Below are 19,492 nucleotides of genomic sequence, written 5' to 3' on the forward strand. Positions count from 1 at the left end.
GCACGCCTTTAATCCCAGCACTTGGGAGGCAGAGCCAGGCGGATCTCTGTGAGTTCGAGGCCAGCCTGGACTACGGAGTGAGTTCCAGGACAAGCTCCAAAGCTACACAGAGAAACCCTGTCTCGAAAAACCAAAAAAAAAAAAAAAAAATATGGAAGCCATTCTAATTAAAGACACCACAGCATGTTAATTGTTGGATCATACAGCAACCCAAAGTAACTTCTCCTGGAGTCACCATTTTGTTTTCCACAGCAGTAATACCATTTTGTATTCCCATCAACAATGCACAGAAATTTGAGTTTCTCCCCACCTTTGCCAACACTTATTTCCAGTACTTTCATCTTTGTTGTCCCAAAATGTAGAGCTTGGCATATTGACCCTGTGGCAGCAGGACTCATAATCAGGATAGAGAAAATAATTCCCTCCAACTTCTGCCCCGGCTTTCTGGGATCTGCATAAGGATCCGGAAAATGATTGCCATCAGATCAAACGGAGCACTCTCCAGTGTCTCCTTATGTGGGCCTTGGCCAAATCCTTTTAGTTTGGCGGGCTTGCAGAGATGCCTGCAGAGCAGCAGCCGCTGGCCTAGATTACCGGACAGTGGCTGCATCCTGCCATGGGTGAGATGTGGAAGAGAAGGGAGGGAGACAAAGGTCCTGCCGCTCATCAATGCCTGGGAACTGAGACACTGGATTTTCTTAACGGAGTCAAAGAGGCATTCCCTCCTTCTTCCATCCCCTACAGCTCTAAAAATAGCTGTTCCGGGGCGCTGAGGAGAGGCTCCGCCTCTGCTGTGGGTAGGGGTGGGAGGCAGTGCAGACCCCGGGCCCTGAGCTACCAGCGTGGAGAGGCGTGCAGGATCCTTGCATTCGGCTAGTAGTGTCCGCCTAGCTGGCAGCATCCTCGGGCTGCGCTGCAGAGATGGGGTGAGTCTGGACCTGTGGGTGGGGTGAGTGAGGACGTGGCACCTTCCCCAGACCTCCAGTCTTCAGCCCCTGCTCCGAGTGACCCCCAGGGTGACTGAGGCCTCCCCGGAAAACTATGCCTGGAATCCAGCCGGGAGCCGCGGGAGGGAGCGCGGTTCCAGGCGGAGCTACTCCGCCGCTGCGCGCGCAGGTTAAACATTAGTGGCTGCGGTCACCCAGCCAAGGAACCGAGCTGCGTGGCCCAGGGTGCTTCACGACGTCTTGTTCCCTGCGCCTCCATCCCAGCGGCCTCGGATTGTTCTGGACGGAGGTACCCTGCCGGCGAAGGGCTGGCATGCTTGGAGTTGCGGAATGAGATGACTGACACCCAGGCGCCCCCCCCCCCCCCCCCCACGGTCTTCTTCGGGAGGGTGGTCTTGGGAATGGAGTTTTTGAAAACAGTAAAGTGAACTAAGGGGACGACGATCTGAGTTCTGTAGAGAAGGGGGCAGGGGCGCGCGGGCGCGGGGTGGGTTTCTAACAAGATGATTTTTAAACAAATATTGGCATCTCTAGTTCCTTCACTTCCGGTCCCGGGCTGAAGTTTAGCAGGAGCACAGCGTTAGGATCAGAGATGGATGTGATTAGAAGTCTATGGGAGACTGGGTAAGTACAGGGCAAGAGGGTACGAGGCAGGAGCAGAGGACAGGGCTTGGGTAGGACTGCCTTTAGAGAGGATCCTGAAGGGCCCAGGGCCTGTGCTGTCCTGGCCAGCTCTCCAGGAATTGGTTTCTAGCAGGATTAGGTGAGGCCTAGTGAGTGTGAGATGTTCTAAACCTGCCTCCTCCATCCACCTGTGAGGAAGTGTGTCTACTGAGCAAGATGGTTACTACCTCCTCCTTCCTTCCCCAAGGTGTGGTATGGCATGTGAAAACAACAATTTTGCCCAGAGGTTGTCTGTCTGCCAACACCAAGCACCTGGAGACATCTCCCTCCTGTGGGTTCAGATGTATGTCTCAGGTTGGAAGCAGAACCTCTTTGTGCAGCTGGGCTTGTGGGTTCTGCCCTGAGAGCTGAACTTTTGTGAGAAAGTTAAGTGTGCTACCCAGAACACCAAGTGGAGAAGGGGAGCACTTGGTAGGCAGTTCTAAATGTCCTGTGGCCACTTTGCAGAAAGGGGCAGTTGTGGCCGACAAGGCTGACCGGTGACCACTTTCCTTTCCCCAGGCCTGGCAATTCCAGTGAGGGGTCTGGCTCAGACTAAAGATGGAGAATTCTGTTAGGAATTAACAACGCTTTAATGACAAGAAACACTGGTACAGTCTGTCTGTCAGTTTTCTTTCTGGTGATGTGAAACGGGTTTTGTTTGTTTCTGACACTTCTGTACCTGGGATAGGTCATGCCAGGCCCATTCCTCTTCTCTGAGATACTCTCAAGAGGCATCAGTTACGGCTCCACCTACATTTTTATTTTAAAGAAAATCTTTTTTGTGTGTGTGATAAAAATTCACAATAGCTTTTATAAATGTTTTTTCTTAATTCTTTGAGAATCTCCTACATATATTCTGATCATACTCCCTCACCCTCTCCATCCTCACTTCCCTACATGCCCAGCTTTGAGATAGCACTCCCCCGCCCCACCGCCCCCCACAGTACAGTTTGTGTTGTCTCACTACTTTTGTGAGTAGGGCCTGCCCTGGAGCATGGTTGACCTGCCAGGGGTCATGTGTACAAGGCCCTGCATGGGGTCCCCACCAGCACACCCACACCAAACAAGCTGCTAAGAGGAACTCATTTTAAAGTTGCTGGGCAGAGATGGGCAGCCACAAGGGAGATCTTTGTGTCTCCAGGAGTGAATCTCCCGTTTGCTGCTTGGAAGTTCTGAGCGTGGATGCAGCCCCGAGACCTGTTTTTAATGTTTAAGAAAACATTTATTTAAATAAAACGAGAAACTCTGAGATCTAGACTAAGGTCTGTAAAAGTGCTCTGCGGTCCTTCCCATCAGGGGCTCTAGCACTCCCTTGCCTCTGGTGTGTGGAGAGCCTGTTTGCAAACTGTGGGAAGGTTTCCTTGGCAGCCATGACAATTAGCACTAATGACAAGCCTGGAGTTCCCCAGGGCAGGCACTGTGAAGTTAGCTTGGAAGCCAGGGCAAGTTGGTAAATGATTGCCCGCAGCCCCTTAGAAACCTGGCACTTCCCGAACTTTCTTCTTGGTTTCATTTTTGAGGAAGGAAAAGAGACAGTAAGATGTGTAGATGCGATGTCAATGAAAAAGAGAATTAGATGTTTGGGCAGTTTTGTGAATATTCTCTTGGCGGAAGAGCCATCCAGCTTCCAGGATTTGTTTTCTTACAGAACTGCTGACTTAGGAGGCAGTAAACACTGCTGCAGGGTTTTTTTTTATTTTAAACATTGAGTGTGGAATTGCTACGGGGGGGGGGGGGGGGGGCGGGGGAGCGGCGGGGGGGGGGGGGGGTGAATGCTCTCACAGTGGAGCAAGCTTGAAATACTAGCATAAACCTCCGTTTGGATCATGGGAGTAAAGTAGGATTGGGGAGTTTCCCCGAACCCTGTCAAAAACATGTAGATACAGGTAACAGCCTCAGATTTCCTAATGACGGTGAATCATCTCTCCCTCGCGTTTCTGTTCCCAGATGCGGGAAAACAGTCTGCTGTAGCTCAGTCTGGAGAAGGCCCGAGTCCCTGCCCCTGGGGTGTGCTGTTTCTTGGTAACCAGCTACATGCTCAAGTGGCTTTGTCTTCTGCTTATCCTTACCAGGAAGCAGGCTTTGGAGCTGAGATACGTTGAGGATTTAAGGTCTCCAGCACTGACCCTGTCATGATTTGCTGTGAACCCTGGCAGCCCTTCCATTCTGCTCAAGAAATCTCAGGTACTGTATTTCCACAGTGAAAAATAATCTGTTGTATCATTGTACGACACCACTGCTATCATTATTGGGAGGTTGTTTGGTATAATTCAGATTTGTGGAGTCAGACAGAAATAGCACTTGGCATGAAGGTGCTTGATAAATAATAGCTATAGCCATCAGACCACCATCTATATGAATTCTCATATTTCTAGTCTACCTTTTGAAGCCAGAACCCTCAGACTGCTAAGAACCAGACTTCTAGAGTCCTAGAACGAGATAGGAGTGATACTTTTGGAGGTGCAGTAAAACCTCATGAACTGAGAACTCTACTTCAGAATTGTATGTAAGCAGAGTGGGGTCTCCCCTCACAGTGTTTATGAAGTTTGCTTAGACTGTAAAAAGAAAGGTTCGAGAGACACTAGGAGAGCATGCTGTGAAGCCGGATCTTGACGGCCACGCTGGGCACTAGGAGGGCTCACTGATGTGCCTGAGCCCACCCACAAGAGCCGTTAGTAGCCAGTGGGATTCATCTGTGACTGCAGGGGGTCAGCTGTCTCATACTTCACTGTGACTGCATTTCCCCATAGTGAGTCCGAAGGAAAGACGGATAACTCATTTGTCCCGTTGATTCTGACTCTTGGTGGCCCTAGCCTCATTTCCCCAGAACCCCATTAACAGAGAATTTTGAGGCAAATAGTATAAGGTTCTGGCAGTTTTGTTCAGTTTAATAGCCACCAGGAAGTGGGTCAGAGACTGAGATGCAGTAGACAGGAATAAGGCAGTGTGCAGTCCCTGAAACTCCCAGACATGGGGGAGCAGGCGGGGAAGAACACAGCCGTGTCTTGGTGTGGACCCCTTCTTGGATCCTACCCTGACACTTAACTACTCTCTAGGGGAAGTTCTGCATATTTCTCTGTCTTTTTGGAGAATAAACTCTGGAGCCAGACACTAATTAGGTGATTGTGGGAAAATCATTCCCTTCCTTATTCACTCCCCCAGTTTCTCCATCTGTGTAATGGGTTGCTGTGAGAATAAATGGGAAAACATATGTAAAACCTTAGAACTGTCCATGGAGTTGAGTGATGTTAGCTTTTCCCCGTTCATTGCTTCCTCCTCCCTCCCCTCTTCCCCTTCCTCATCATGGTGGGAACCATCGTCTGGGATCCCATCTATTCCGAATTGTGGTGCCTGGCTCTTTGCAAGGGCTTGGGAGTCATTGGCTGGCATGGACCAGAGTGAGTACTTAGTGCTCTGAATTCCCAGAGAAGAGCCAGGAAATTTGGACTCTGGGCCTAGAAGGGATTTCTGGTGACAGTCAAGATGAGCAGAGTCTTGAAGCATGTGTCCATCTTGAGCAGGAACAGAAGGAAGTGGCAGAGGGCAATCTATCCTGAGGGGCTGCAGAAACAGTGGCTGAGAGCCCAGGCTGGAGTTGAGCTGCTTGGATTTGAATCCAGCTTCTGGACCTGGGGCAAACATCTTTATTTTCCATGACTCAGAATGTGATGGCAACTCTTGAGGAATTTTTTAAAATACATTTTTATTTTATGTGTATGAGTGTTTGCCTGCATGTATGTATGTATACCACATTCTTTTTTAAGACATAATAATACATTTTATTTTATTATTATTATTTTTTTTTTTTGATTTTTCGAGATAGGGTTTCTCTGTGTAGCTTTGCGCCTTTCCTGGATCTCGCTTTGTAGGCCAGGCTGGCCTCGAACTCACAGAGATCTGCCTGCCTCTGCCTCCCGAGTGCTGGGATTAAAGGCGTGTGCCACCGCCGCCCGGCTATTTTTTATTTATTTTTGAGACAGTCTCAAAAATAGTGGTCTTACATTCACCATGCAACTGAGGATAATCTTGAACTCCTATCTTCCTACCTTACCTCTCTCAAGTGTAGATATTACCACATTTGACTTACATAAGTTCTTTTTGGGTATACCACATTCTTGCCCGATGCCTACAGAGGCCAGAAGAGGGCTTCAGATTCCCTGGAACTGGAGTTATAGACAGTTGTGAGTTGTCGTGTGGGTGCTGAAAATAGAACCCAGGTCCTCTGTAAGAGCAGCCAGGCCTCTTAACTGCTGAGCCATCGCTCTAGTCCCTAGAAGTTGTTTTGAGAAACATTCTCCCCAGTGCCATAATCCTCAGCACTCCACTGTAGAGGTTATCTTTCTCTACTGCTCTCTGTCTTATTTGTTGGGGTGTGTGTGTGTGCGTGTGCGTGTGCGTGTGCGTGTGCGTGTGTGTGTGTGTGTGTGTGTGTGTGTGTGTGTGTGTGTGTGATGTAGAGGAGGGGGCAGGACAAGCACATGAAGATCAGAGGAAAACTTGGTGGAGTCAGTTCTCTCCTCCCACATCTATGTGGGTCCCAGGGGTCTAACTCAGGTCATTAGAATTATGAGGCATGTCCTTTACCTGATGAACCAGCCGTCTGGTGGGCTCTCCACCTGGGTTATTGAGGGTCTCTTGCTGAACCCAGAGCTCACTGATTGGCTAAATTGGCTGGCCACTGAATTCCAGGGATCTGCCTGTGTTTGTCTCCTACCTGGTGCTAGGGTTACTTGTACATGCCATCATGCTTGGCTTTTATGTGGGTTCTGGGGAATGCAAATGTAGGTCTTTATGCTTCTGGAGGCAGATACCTTACAAGTAGGCTGGCTCCCAACCTTGGTTCTGGGTTCTAACATGTTCTCAGGTGATGAACTAGGAGCTGACCCAGGGAGCGGAGGACTCTGAGAACCACAGCTTTATTGAGTTTCAGACACTGAGGCAGAGAATCAGTTTGTCATGAAGCATGTGCTGAGGTTTCTGTCTTACCTGGCATTTCATGTATTTAATGCTACTTTTCTGACACTGTTGGAACTTGGGTTTGAAATCTAAGCAGTTTGGAAGAGTTGGATCCAAAAGTCACAAGAGGCAGAAAGGACCCGAGCAAAGAAATTTGGGGGTAGCCCAAGGCTCAGTCAAGAGCAGAGTAGCTGAAGCAGTGGGTATATGAACTCATCCTCAGGAGCATGCAGTGAGACATGGGCCAGAGGTGAACAGCAGATGAATGTATGGGGCACCCGCACCTCTGCCTTAAAGGAAAGGCAAAAGAACATCATTGCTGAATGGGTAGGCTGGCAGGAGCGGGGGGTGGGGGGGGTGGGAGGGAGAGAGAGAGAGAGAGAGAGAGAGAGAGAGAGAGAGAGAGAGAGAGCGCTGGTGATGGAGAGCTGTGGCCTTATCACTAGAGAGAGGACTGTTGGCTAAGACGAGAGGCCAAAGCTTAAATAGTTAAAGAGTGAGGTTCTCAGGCCTGGGAGGACAGGAAGCGGGTGTCCTATTACCCTTGTGCACAGCACGCCTGGTAACCTGCTGTTGCTCAGAGGCAGGGCTTGTTGTGAGCAATCGCCTCTGAGGCTCTGGTAGTAAGGCTGCAGCTTGGAGCTAAGCATGGTGAGTACCATGTCACACAATTCCTGTTCTGCTTGCAACCTGGCGTATCGAATGGGGTAGAAAATATACTGATTATGGCCGGATGCTTATGCTGGATGGTGTTGTTTTTGGAAGAGTATCTGAGAAATGAAGGAGAGGAGTTGAAACTGAAGAGCTAGGCTCAGGACATCCTATGGCCAGTCTGAGGATCAACCAAAGAGGTCTGCAGCCAGCACAGTGGCAGCAAGGAGCCACACTGACCCCCAAGGTGGGGAGCAGGGGTGTGGTTAATATAGCACACACTATTCACAATGCTAGCAGCTGGGCTAAGCCCAAAGAGGTATACAGTAAACAAGGGGACACTTTGTGAACGAATGAATTAGAGGCTTAAGGGAAAAGGGGTGAGCCTCTAGTCAAAGTAAAACTTCAAGAAGAGAGCCTTACCACAGTTGACTAGTTCAGGTCCACAAACATTGGAGGGTCATGAACGAGTCGCTGCAGTTCAGCCTGTTTCCCTTGTTGAGACAGACCACACATTCTGTCCAGACTCCAGTTTGGTTTGTGGAATTGGCATAATGGTACTGTATCTGAAGGGAGCAGGCAAAAGCATCTTGGCCTGAGTACTGCCGTTTTGACTTCAGACTTCATTTTACCTGTAGGGTGAAATAAATTTCAGGTTCCCAAGCCCTAGGGGAGCTGAGAACTTTCCAATGGCTGATCAACTTCCTCCCTAAACCATAGAAATAGTGGTTATGCATCTTTAGTTCTCTAGAAACGTGGCTGGTCCTAACAACAGAAAGAACCAATGAATCTGATTGGCTGGACTAAAAGGCTTGCACATTTGTTGGTTGACAATGATGGAACACTCAGGGAGGCCCCTAATCTTTGATTTCTGATTGGTGAAAATTGTAACTGTAACTTGGCAACAGGTGTTTGTGAATTTTATACTTACAAACCCCACTTCTGCCCCTGCTTGGGGCTGTTAAGAGAAACAAGACTCCCAAGTCCTTGTCCTGCAGCCATGATTGATCAGTGACCCGCTTATGTAGTGAATTATTAAAGTCTTTGGAACCCATAAGTGTTGTCTCTCTCCTTCCTCATGGCGCATAACAGGCTTGGTATTAACATATCTTTGTAGATTCGTACGTAGCTTAGCGATTGCATGAAGCATGTTGGTGCTACCTCTGAGCCTCTCCCCTGTCCCGCCTCCCCCTCTCTGCTTCTCCTAGTCCCTGGGAAGCAGGTGGAGCTGGACTGGGCATTGCCACTGCCTTTTCTAGAGGAAGGCAGTTCAGAAGGGACAGGGACTTTCCTAGAGCCCCTTCTCTGCCCACTCAGCCCCACTGTTTCTTCAAGGCTTTTTTTCTTTCATGAGTTTTGTGACCTTTTGTGTTGTTACTTTTCTTGTTGTTTTAACAAATACCCAACAAAAGCAATTTAAGGAAACATGGGTCTTTTGGGGCTTACTATCTAAAGGAATACAGTTCTTTACAGTGGGGGGTGGGCATGGCAGTAGGGGTGTGAGGTGGCTGACCACTGCTTCCACAGACAGGAAGCAGAGAATGCTGCCTTACTCAATCTGGGACTCCAGGCCAGGGGATGGACTCATATCCAGGGTGGGGCTTCCCTCCTGGGTTAATACTCTCTGGAAACGCCTGCTAGACAAGCTGAGAGGTGTGTCTCCTAGGTGACTCCAAACCCAGTCAAGTTGACAAGGAAGATAAACTAATACACTTTTCTTCTCTGCCTTTGGATTACATTTCAATGACTGGATCACACAGGCTGGGAAGAACTTGATAAATGGGGAAGTGTGTACCTTTTCTCATCTTAGACTGTCAGTCTGCAAGGGTGGAAACTGTGTATATATATATATATATTTAATTTAAAAAAATAATAAAAGTAATAGGTAATGGTAGGAAGAACTTTGAATAGCATAGAGAAGTGAAAACTAAAGAAACAAAAATCTTACAGCCACTTTCATTTCCTATAAGTAGTCAGTGCCAATAGCTTTTGGATGTTTTAGAAAGCATGTGATTATGAAATCAGGCATGTAAATGAATCATGTGACTAACAAGCGTGCGCATTTTACATAATCAGAACAGGTATAAATCACTCCAGTGAACATTGTGTAAGGCTCCTCTATCTATCTAGCCACCTGCTGTTTGTCATCCATCTATCCATTTATTTGTCCCATGGTCTCATTTTTGTCTTTCAGACAGCCATCCCAATGAGATCTATAGCTACGTAATTTTTTTGAGTTATTATTAAATGTGATTGTATTAATAGTAAACCAGAAATAAAGGCATATACATGTATGTGTGTAGATGTGCACATATGAAGTCATTATTCCCTATTGGTATAAAAACTGTCTTGCCCTTGTAACAACAGAATATTTTGTTGTATAGAAATACCATTTGTGCCCCATATTGTACTTTGCATTCTTGTTTTTTTGTTTGTTTTGGTTTTTCCAGACAGGGTTTCTCTGTGTAGCCTTGGCTGTCCTGGCACTTGTTCTGTAGACTAGGCAGGTCTTGAACTCAGAGATCCGCCTGCCTCTGTCTCCTGAGCTGGGATTAAAGGCATGCACCATCACTACCTGCTGTACTTTGCTTTCTTATGTATTTTCTTGTACATTACTTTTATAAATAATATTGCAATGGCAATTTTTCACAAGTACCTTTGTGCAGATGAGTTTGTCTATAGAGTAAATTATAATTCACCTTTTTATTAAGAATTTCTCTCTCTCTCTCTCTCTCTCTCTCTCTCTCTCTCTCTCTCTCTCTGTGTGTGTGTGTGTGTGTGTGTATGCTTTGTGCATGCAAGGCAAGTACTTTACCACTGAGCTACAGCCCCGGGCTTCTGTCCCTCTTGAGTATTTTTTGACAATTACTCAGGCTGGCCTTGAATTTACTCTGTAGTATAGGCAGGTCTTGAACTCATGATCATCCTGACTCCATCTCCCAAGTATCTGGGATTGTAGGTCCTCATGCATCAGGCCTATCTTTAAGAAATGATTTTTTTTCCAAAAATTTAATTTTTCTCTAAATACTGGAGATCAAATCCAGGGTTTTATGAATGCTAGGCAGTCACTTTACTACTGAACTGCATTCCAGCCATAGTTATAATAATAATGATGTTGATGATGATGATGATGATGATATTTCTCCTCCTTCTTGTTTTTTTGGGACAGATTTCTCTGTGTAACAGCCCTGGCTGTCCTGGAACTCGATCTGTAGACCAGGCTGGCCTTGAACTCACAGAGATCCGCCTACCTCTATCTCCCAAGTGCTGGGATTAAAGGCATGTACCACCACCTCTTGGCTTATAATTCTTAGGAGTAATGTATTAATTTTAAATTCCCATTGATATTGTCAAATTACTGTTCAAAGAGAAATTACATGCCTACCGTCTTAGTTTGGGTTTCTATTGCTGTAATAAAACACTATAATAAAAAACAACTTGCGGAGAAAAGGGTTTATTTTGGCTTACAACTCTCAGGTCACACGCCATCATTAAAAGGAAGTCACTAAATGAAGTCAGTTCCTCAAGGCAGGAACCTCGAGGCAGGAACTGGAGCAGAAGCCGTGGAGGAACGCTGCTTACTGGCTCGCTCCTATAGCTTGCTCAGTTTGTTTTCTTATTCACTCCAGGACTACGTGCCCAGAAGTAGCACCGCCCACAGTGGGTTGGCCCCTTCCACAGCAATCATCAATTAAGAAAATGCCCCACACGCCTGCCCGCAGCCCGATCTTATGGAGACATGGTCTCAATTGCGGTTCCTAACTGCAGGCGATTCCAGCTTGTGGCAATTTGATAAAAAGCTGGCAAGTATACCTATCGAGAGTAAGGGAAATAGAATCCTAGTCTTTTGGAAAAACAAAAGCAAAGCTCTTTTCTCTAACCTGTTAGTGGGCTTGGAGTGAAGCTCCACATTAGAGCATTTGCCTAGCATGCCTAAGGCCCTGTGTGTAATCCTCAGTGCAGGAAAACAACAACAACAAATAAACAATCGGGCCATCATAGACTGGGCACACTTTGTGCAGAGACATAGCGGCTTTCCCTCTGGCTGGGCTGGACCTTATTTCACTTACAGTCCATCAGAAAGAACTTGGTTCACTTACAGTCCACCAGAAAGAATTTGGTCACACGATCACGTTTTACTGCAGGAGAAACTAGGAAATGTAGTCCAGACATGTGCTACTAGAGTGCGGTGTAACAGAAGGCGCTGTTGTGGTCATTGGGTGTCTCTACCATTCCGGGAGAGTTGTTAGACTTTATCCCAAGTAACTGTAGTGTTGCCCTTGTACACTTGACAGAATTCTTTGCCAGGCACTACTGCAGTGGTTCTGTAGGGGGTTCCTGAGGACACCACCAGGTGCCAGGCAGTAGGCTGGGTGTGTCACTGGCCTCCTTCGTCACCACAGTCCTTCCAAGTGGGTTTCCTGCTCCCCCACAGACACAGGAGGTTTAAGAGGAAGAGACTTGCCCAAGGCAGAGGATTCAGATACATATCTGTGCAATGGAAAGCCCGCCTTTCTTTCCCACACTGTAGCATGTGAACACAGTGCATCATACTGAGTAGCTTTTATATAGACAACTCACTGTGCTCCACTTTAAGGTTTTGCTGAACAGGTGTATGGAAGCTACAGCCATTCGAACTTGTCTGACTTGGACTCTTCCATTTTCCAGGTCTTCTTTCAGCTCCTTGGCCAGTGGCCTTGGTGGCACTCTACCCCTGTGGTCAGTCCAGAGCCTCTCCTGCCCATGCAGTATTCAGCAGCCACTGTTGAGGGCCTTAGTGGCCCGCTGTCTGGGGCCTACACACTCCCCACCTTCAAGTTCCAGCCTCGCCGTGAGAGCATAGACTGGAGGCGCATCAGCGCTGTGGACGTGGACCGTGTGGCCCGGGAGCTGGACGTGGCCACCCTGCAGGAGAACATTGCTGGCGTCACCTTCTGCAACTTGGATCGAGAGGTGTGCAACCACTGTAGGCAGCCTGTGGACCCAGTGCTGCTTAAGGTGCTGCGCCTGGCACAGCTCATCATCGAGTACCTCCTGCACTGCCAGGACTGCCTGAGTGCCAGCGTGGCGCAGCTGGAAGCACGGCTGCAGGCCAGCCTGGGCCAGCAGCAGCGTGGCCAGCAGGAGCTGGGTCGCCAGGCTGATGAGCTCAAGGGTGTTCGGGAGGAGAGCCGGCGTCGGCGAAAGATGATCAGCACCCTGCAGCAGCTGCTCCTGCAGACCGGGGCCCACAGCTACCACACGGTGAGGATTCTTTGCTGAGGGGAACCTGGGCTGTGCACCTTAGGCACCAGGCCAGGTGAATGGTACTGCCTTGGGCCACGGGACTACTGGAGGCCACTCTCACCAGTGAGGGGCAGATTTTAGAGGTGACATTCTGAGAGTCTGAGGATTGCTGTTGGGTGCTATGCTATGTAAGTGTAGAATGGATGTGTGAGAGATGAGTGTACAGGGTTATGTATACGAAGTACTCCTGTGCATGGAGAGGATGCAGGTGCAGGGTGTGAAGGTGTGACTGTATGAGGTTTGTATCTGTGTGTGGGGGGTGTGTTAAATGCTTATATGCAAATGATTGAAGTACCTCTATGACATCTGTAGAATATGTATTGTGTAATGTGTGCTTGTACTGACTTACCACAACGATCTCAGCTGCGAAGTCTAATATAAAGATGTATTTATGATGTGTGTCTGTGTGTTTGAGGGGGTGAAGGATGTAAATGTCTGTCTGTACATATAGAGACTATAGGTAAGGATGTCTATGTGAATGAATGAAGGATATGTAGTATTTGTACTATGAGTATGTATGGAAGGTATGTGTGTTTGTGCATGTACAAGGATGGAGAGTTTGTATGTATGCAGAGTGTGCCCTGTAAAGGCATGTGTGCATGGAAGGGTGTGGAGGTTGACTAGGTGTGTGGCAAGGCACAGTGGAGGCAGGCGCAGTTTAGAAAAATTACCTCATAGTTCAAACAGATGGCCAGCGCAGCACGTAAGCATTTGAATCCACTGCACCAGAAATGTAGGTTGAGACATTAACCCTGGCCATGGGCCAGGCTCTAGAATGTAGTTACAGATCATGCTGGTTTTTAGGTTTTCAGGGGATTCATAGTTTGGGGGTAAGGCTGTTAGGGTGGGGTTGGGCAATAAGATGCCCCATCCAACTTATATTCCTTACACCTAGAGGTTGATTTCTGTTAAGTGAGCAGTGGGCAGAACCTGTCAGTGCAGAGTCTGTCCAATGTGATTGTACTGCAAGTGACAGGGATCTGCCTGGCTCTGCCTCCTGAGTACTCCAGTAAAAGGTATGTGCCACCAGGACTTAAATAAAAGTCACCTCCTAGAAATTGCTTTCTGCTTATATATAATGACTAGAATTTAGTGACATGGTCACATTTAGTTGTAAGGGGCCGGGGCATGTGGTGATTCTTTCCACTGGCCTTGTATTCTACCAAAAACCAGGGTTCCTATTTTCCTTCCCTACCCACTCCCACCAATCTTTCCTTATCTATGTGGTGATGGGAATTGAACCCAGGGTCTCCCACACTCCCAACCCTTCAAATTATTTCTGTTTCTGAAGCAGCCCATGGTTGCCGTGGAGGCAGATTTTCAATGCAGGGAAGTCCCATGCTCTCTAGGGGATCTAATCCCGCTCTTCCAATTGCTTCCCCTCTGTGTAGTGCCATTTGTGTGACAAGACATTCATGAATGCCACCTTTCTCCGGGGCCACATCCAGCGCAGGCATGCAGGCACGACAGAAGTCGGTGAGTTGGGGCAGCATCTGGGAGCTGCTGGGCTGGGATTTGGTGAGTGGGGCACATACACATGAACCTGCTAGGGAACAAGAGGGACCAGACAGGTTTCACTGTAGCTTTTTCCTTTCTATGATGTGATGGCGGTCAGCACTTTGCCTCTGAATTTTTGTACCTTTCACTGTGCCTGAAGAAGGCAGTGACTCTGAATGGCCTTTGGTCTCCTGGCCTCATCTGAAGCCCTCTGAGGCTGGCTATGAGCATAAATGGGGCAAATGAGCCGTCAGACCAGTTCTTAGGCTGTTCTGTGTACTGGAGCTTATCATGACTTAATCACTTTATTTAATTTTACCATTTCAAATTCCAAAAGGAGCAGCAAGGCCTTGTGCTGTACTCATAAAGTTACATATACTTTTTGAGCTCAACAGAAATATCGGTACAATAAAATAAACGCATAATATAATATAAAAATTTCATTAAGGAAAACATCGTTATTTCCCATCATAGTAATTCCCTTTAAAGAAAAAGATTTTTTTTTTTTTTTTGGTTTTTTCGAGACAGGGTTTCTCTGTGTAGCTTTGCGCCTTTCCTGGAACTCACTTGGTAGCCCAGGCTGGCCTCGAACTCACAGAGATCCGCCTGGCTCTGCCTCCCAAGTGCTGGGATTAAAGGCGTGCGCCACCACCACCTGGCAGAAAAAGATTTTTTAGAATTGAGAATGTAACTCAATAATTTAGGACTTGCTTGTATGAGTGAAGTTCTAGGTTCAGTCCTTAGACACACACACATACACACACACACACACACACACACACACACACAGAGCATGCTTAAAGCAGTACCATTTAACTATGCACTTATATATATCTCTTCATAGTTCTATACTGGGGATTATTAAGGAAAAATAGTCTATGTCTTAAATACTAGTTTCTTGTAAGAATATGTCTTAGATATGGAAACTTAACTACATGGTGATACATAGGAAAAGAAAAATAAAAACAATAGGCATTATCACTGGCAGTTATTATTTTGATGTATTTTCTCCATATATTTGTAAGCATATAAAAAATCACTTTTGATGATTGCTTGAGAATATACTACAGTTTTTTTTTTTGTTTTGTTTTGTTTTGGTTTTTTTGAGACAAGATTTCTCTGTGTACCCTTGACTGCCCTGGAACTTGCTCTGTAGACCAGGCTGGCCTCTAACTCTCTGAGATCCACCTGCTTCTGCCTTCCAAGTGCTGGGATTAAAGGCATGCACCACCACTGCCTGTCTTTTGTTGTTGTTGTTGTTTAAAGAGTTGGTCTTGAACTTGCTTAGTATAGCTAATGCTAGCCTTGAACTCCTGATCTTCCTGCCTCAGATTCCAGGGCACTGGGACTGCAGATGTATGCTACCATGCCTGGCTTATGCAAAGTAATGGGGATCAAAAGGAAGGCATTGTGCACACTAGGCAGGACTCTTCGAGCCCTAAACCATCTTTGAAAACACAATTTTTAATGACTGAACAGAATTTCATGATGTGGCCATCAGTTTCTTTCGCATTGTCCTGCAGAATATCTGGGTAACTAAAAAATCTCCTTACTGTGTAGCAGAGGATTAACATTCTCATATGTAAATCCTTGTATCTTTTAGAAGGAGAAGGGACTGTTCTTTTTCTATTTTAAGATTTATTTTTATTTATGTGTATGTTTCTCTGTGTGTATGCCACAAGTGTGTGTGTGTGTGTGTGTGTGTGTGTGTGTGTGTGTGTGTGTGTGTGTGTGTGTGTTTACCCACAGAGGCCAGAAGAGGGTGTTAGATCACTTCTGTCTGGAGTTACAGGCAGTTGTGAGCCACACAACATAGACATTGGACACAGAACTCAGGTTCTCTGGAAGAGCAGCAAGTGCTCTTCATCACTGAGCCATCTCTCCAGCCCTGGGAAATGTGTTCTTAAGGCAATTTTGCTGCCAGCTCTTCTAGTCTACACTTACCTTTGATTACTTTATTAAACTGAAATAATGCTGCATTCCAGAATTGCTTGTTCCGCCTGTGGTAGCATAGGCTTTTAATTCCAGCCGCTTAGGAAGCTGAAGCAGGAGACTTGAAAGGTCTGCTGGGGCAACTTAGTGAGAGCCTGTCTTAAAACAGAATGTTAAAGTGGGGGTGGTGGTGAAGATGTAGCTCTCTAGGGGGCTTGCCTACAATGCAGTACTTATTTCAAAGTGAACGTTGATTTTTCACTTTTATTTATTTATTTATTTATTTGAAAACATTTTTTGAAAAAAGATTGATTTTATGTGTATTTTGTCTGCATATATGTGCATCACATGTGTGCCTGGTTCCCACAGAGACCAGAAGAGGGCATCAGATCCCCTGGAACTGGAGCTACAGACAGTTGTGAGCCACCATGTGGGTGCTGGGAGTCGAACCTGGGTCCTCTGGAAGAGAAGCCAATGTTCTTAACCCCTGAGCCATCTCTCCAGCCCCAAGGCTGATTTTTAATAAGAGTACTTGATAATTTCCATTTAGAAGTCACTAAGTGTAGTTTTATATTTCATTCTCTATCTGTTATTCGAATACAGTGGTTCTCAACCTGTAGATAGCGACCCCTTTGGGGTTTGAACAACCCTTTCACAGGGATTGCCTAAGACCATCAGAAGACACAGATATATACATTATGTTTCATAGAGTAGCAAGGTTACAGTTATGAAGTAGTAAGGAAATAACTTTATGGCTGGGGTCAGCACGCATGAGGAGCTGTATTAAAGGGTCTCAGCATTAGGGAGGTTGAGAACCACTGCTCTGATAGTTGCATGTCCGTCTGTCATTACTGTCAAAATACTCTGAAGCACAGTTACTAAGGGTTCACATTTAGGGACCTGTCATGCCAGACACTGTGCTAAGTAAGCACTTTGTGTTGTCACATTTCATTCTCACTTTGTACCACACTCCCCACTTGAGTGCTCTTCTGTTTCTGTTTTGCAGTTTGGGGAACCAGAGGGACAGGGAGGTGGGGGATATGCTCTTCGTCCCAGGTCAATGAACTCTGCTGACAAAGCTGCTCTCAGACTGAGGTGTGATTGCCTTTTCACCTTTCCTTGTGTTGACTCCAGGAAAGCAGAAGCAGGAGCAGCCACTGGGGGAGGTGCTGGAAGAGCTGCGGGCCAAGCTCCAGTGGACCCAAGGGGAGCTGGAAGCCCAGAGAGAAGCTGAGCGGCAGCGGCAGGCCCAGGTAGGTTTGCAGGGGAAAGGTTGGGGAGACTCAGGGCGTTGTGCTCAGCCATACATAAGACTCCTGCAGGGCCCAAATTCCCATTGGTGTCCCTGAGCCAGAAGTCAGATAGAGGGCCACCTTCTCTTATGTGGGGCATAGTTATAGTTTGTCCAGTTATAGTTATAGTGTGGCTGAAAGTGGAGTCATGGTCTTCTGCATAGTGATGCTGAAGGCATCTGAACTTGAATATAATGTTTTGTGTTAGTTGGCTCAGAGTTTTTGGCTAACTGGTTTTGAAAGCTCTGGAATCTAGGCTGGGGGAGTGTGGTGTAAATATTTACAGAGTAAAAACACTAGACTTCATTCCTCCATGTATTCACTCATTATTTATTGTGTTAGCAGGAGTTGAGTACCAACTGGGTGTTGTGAGGAGTGTAAAAAAGAGAAAATGAGTCTTATCCTCAAGGGAGTTTACAGTGTAGAGAAGACATGTCTGCAGTGGACCACTCTGGGTCTAAACCACAGGGGCTGAGGGTGGAGAGTTCTCTGGATCCCCATAGGTTATATATGTGTAAGAGGCCTTCTGGGGTCCTCAGCAAATGTTTGCTACAATGTGGAAGGAATGACTGACTGTATTGCTCTTTCTCTCTCTCTTTGGTAGGAAGTAGAGATGATTCGTCAGAGGGAAATAGAAGCTAAAAAAAAGTTTGATGAATGGAAAGAAAAAGAACGGAGCAAGCTTTATGGGGAAATAGACAAGCTGAAACAATTATTTTGGGATGAATTTAAAACTGTTGCCAACCAGAACTCTACGCTAGAAGAGGTAGGTTCCCAACATAAAAAGCTTTTCAAAATTATTTTGTTGAAAACCTATTTGTTCTTAAAAATTAATTGTGTGTGTGTGTGTGTGCGTGTGTGTATTCACACATATGTGTGGGTACCTGTGGAAGTCAGAAGAGGACATCAGATCCCCTGGGACTGGAGTTATAGGCCGTTGTGAGCTGCTTCATGTGGGTGCTGGGAACTGAACTCGGGTCCTCTGTAATAGCAGCGAGTGCTCTTCCCAGCTGAGCCATCTTTCCAGACCGTCCACCTTAGGTTTTTTGTTTATTCATTTACTTTTTGGTTGTTTGAGACAGGGTCTTTCTCCACAGTTTTTTCCACACTGTCCTGGAACTCGGTATGTAAACCAGGCTGGCCTCAAACTCATAGCGATCCGTCTGCCTCTGCCTCCTGAGTGCTGGGATTAAAGGCGTGCGCCCCCACACTCAAATTCCGTGCCTTAGTTTTTGAGACATGGTGTCTTACTAAACAGGGAGACCAAATTTTGACCTGAGTGACTGGCCAGTGAGCCCTGAGGATTAGCTTTTCTCCCGCTCCTATCCCTGCTTTTACAGATGTGTACTGCTGCACCTGGCTCTTACATGGGTGCTGGGATTTGAGCTCAGGTTCCTTTTTTCCCCCCAGGACTATGTAGCTCTGGCTGTCCTGGAACTCACTATGTAGATAGACCAGGCTTGCCTCTGCCTCGCAAGTGTTGTGTTTAAAAGCATGTGCCACTATGTCGGTGAACTCAGGGTCTTACGTTTGTATAAGCACTTTGCCCACGGAGGCCTCTTCCCACCCTCGGAAGTCATTACTTAGTCTGCGCTGGTCGTGCGCTTGTCGGAGCTGACAGAGTGTATGGTTGGACGAGACGCCAGCGCTCAGGGAATCCCACAGTGCTCAGGGAAGCACGCACTGCTCTGTCACGCGCTTGCTGTGTGATCTTGGGTGAGTTATTTTACCTCCCTGTACCTTAGTTTCTTCTGTGTACGATAGATTTGTAACAACTTTAAGTTAGCACATATGTAGTACATACCACCATCTGGCATTTAATTAGAACTCTCCTAGAAAATTAACCTTATTTTGCAAAGAGTTCTCATTATTGGGCAAAAACAATGATAGATAAATGAATACGTTTTTCTCCTGACTTATATCTGGTGAATTCTGGCTATATGGGGCAAGGGGGTCTGTGGTAGTTGCATATAATAGGTAGCATTTACTGGATGTTTTACTGTTTTCTGCCTCTTTGAAGAACACTGTTTTTTTGTTTTGTTTTGTTTTGTTTTATTTTATTTTGTTTTGTTTTGAGACAGGGTCTCTGTCACCTAGCTGGCCTAGAACTTGTTATGTAAACCAGGCTGGTCTCACACTCACAGCAATCTTCTTGCCTTTGTTTTGTGAATGCTTAGGTTACAGTGTGAGGCATTATGCTCAGCCACAAAAAAAACGCATGCACATCAGACTTTTTATGCAGCCCAGACAGGCCTTGAACTTTCA

General features: G+C 46.6%; 1 protein-coding gene across 5 annotated transcripts in view; it reads left to right on the forward strand.

Annotated features, from left to right (window-relative positions):
* Nucleotides 1–248: 248 nt before the first annotated feature.
* Nucleotides 249–19,492, forward strand: part of Dzip1l (DAZ interacting zinc finger protein 1 like) — a 42,425-nt gene continuing 23,181 nt past the window's right edge. For 2 of the 5 annotated variants that reach the window (XM_052718102.1, XM_052718111.1), the window contains exons 1-6: nt 249–926; nt 3,686–3,797; nt 11,889–12,464; nt 13,898–13,982; nt 17,070–17,188; nt 17,832–17,993. In XM_052718102.1, the coding sequence (XP_052574062.1) occupies nt 11,964–12,464; nt 13,898–13,982; nt 17,070–17,188; nt 17,832–17,993 (867 nt within the window). In that variant the 5' untranslated portion in view covers nt 249–926; nt 3,686–3,797; nt 11,889–11,963. Of the gene's footprint in view, nt 927–1,030; nt 1,237–3,685; nt 3,798–11,888; nt 12,465–13,897; nt 13,983–17,069; nt 17,189–17,831; nt 17,994–19,492 lie in introns of those variants that run through there. The other 3 variants (XM_052718094.1, XM_052718080.1, XM_052718087.1) reach the window with 3 other exon arrangements.

Source organism: Peromyscus californicus, unplaced genomic scaffold, assembly GCF_007827085.1.
Source record: "Peromyscus californicus insignis strain IS unplaced genomic scaffold, ASM782708v3 Scaffold_11__1_contigs__length_118956290, whole genome shotgun sequence".
Taxonomy (NCBI): domain Eukaryota; kingdom Metazoa; phylum Chordata; class Mammalia; order Rodentia; family Cricetidae; genus Peromyscus; species Peromyscus californicus.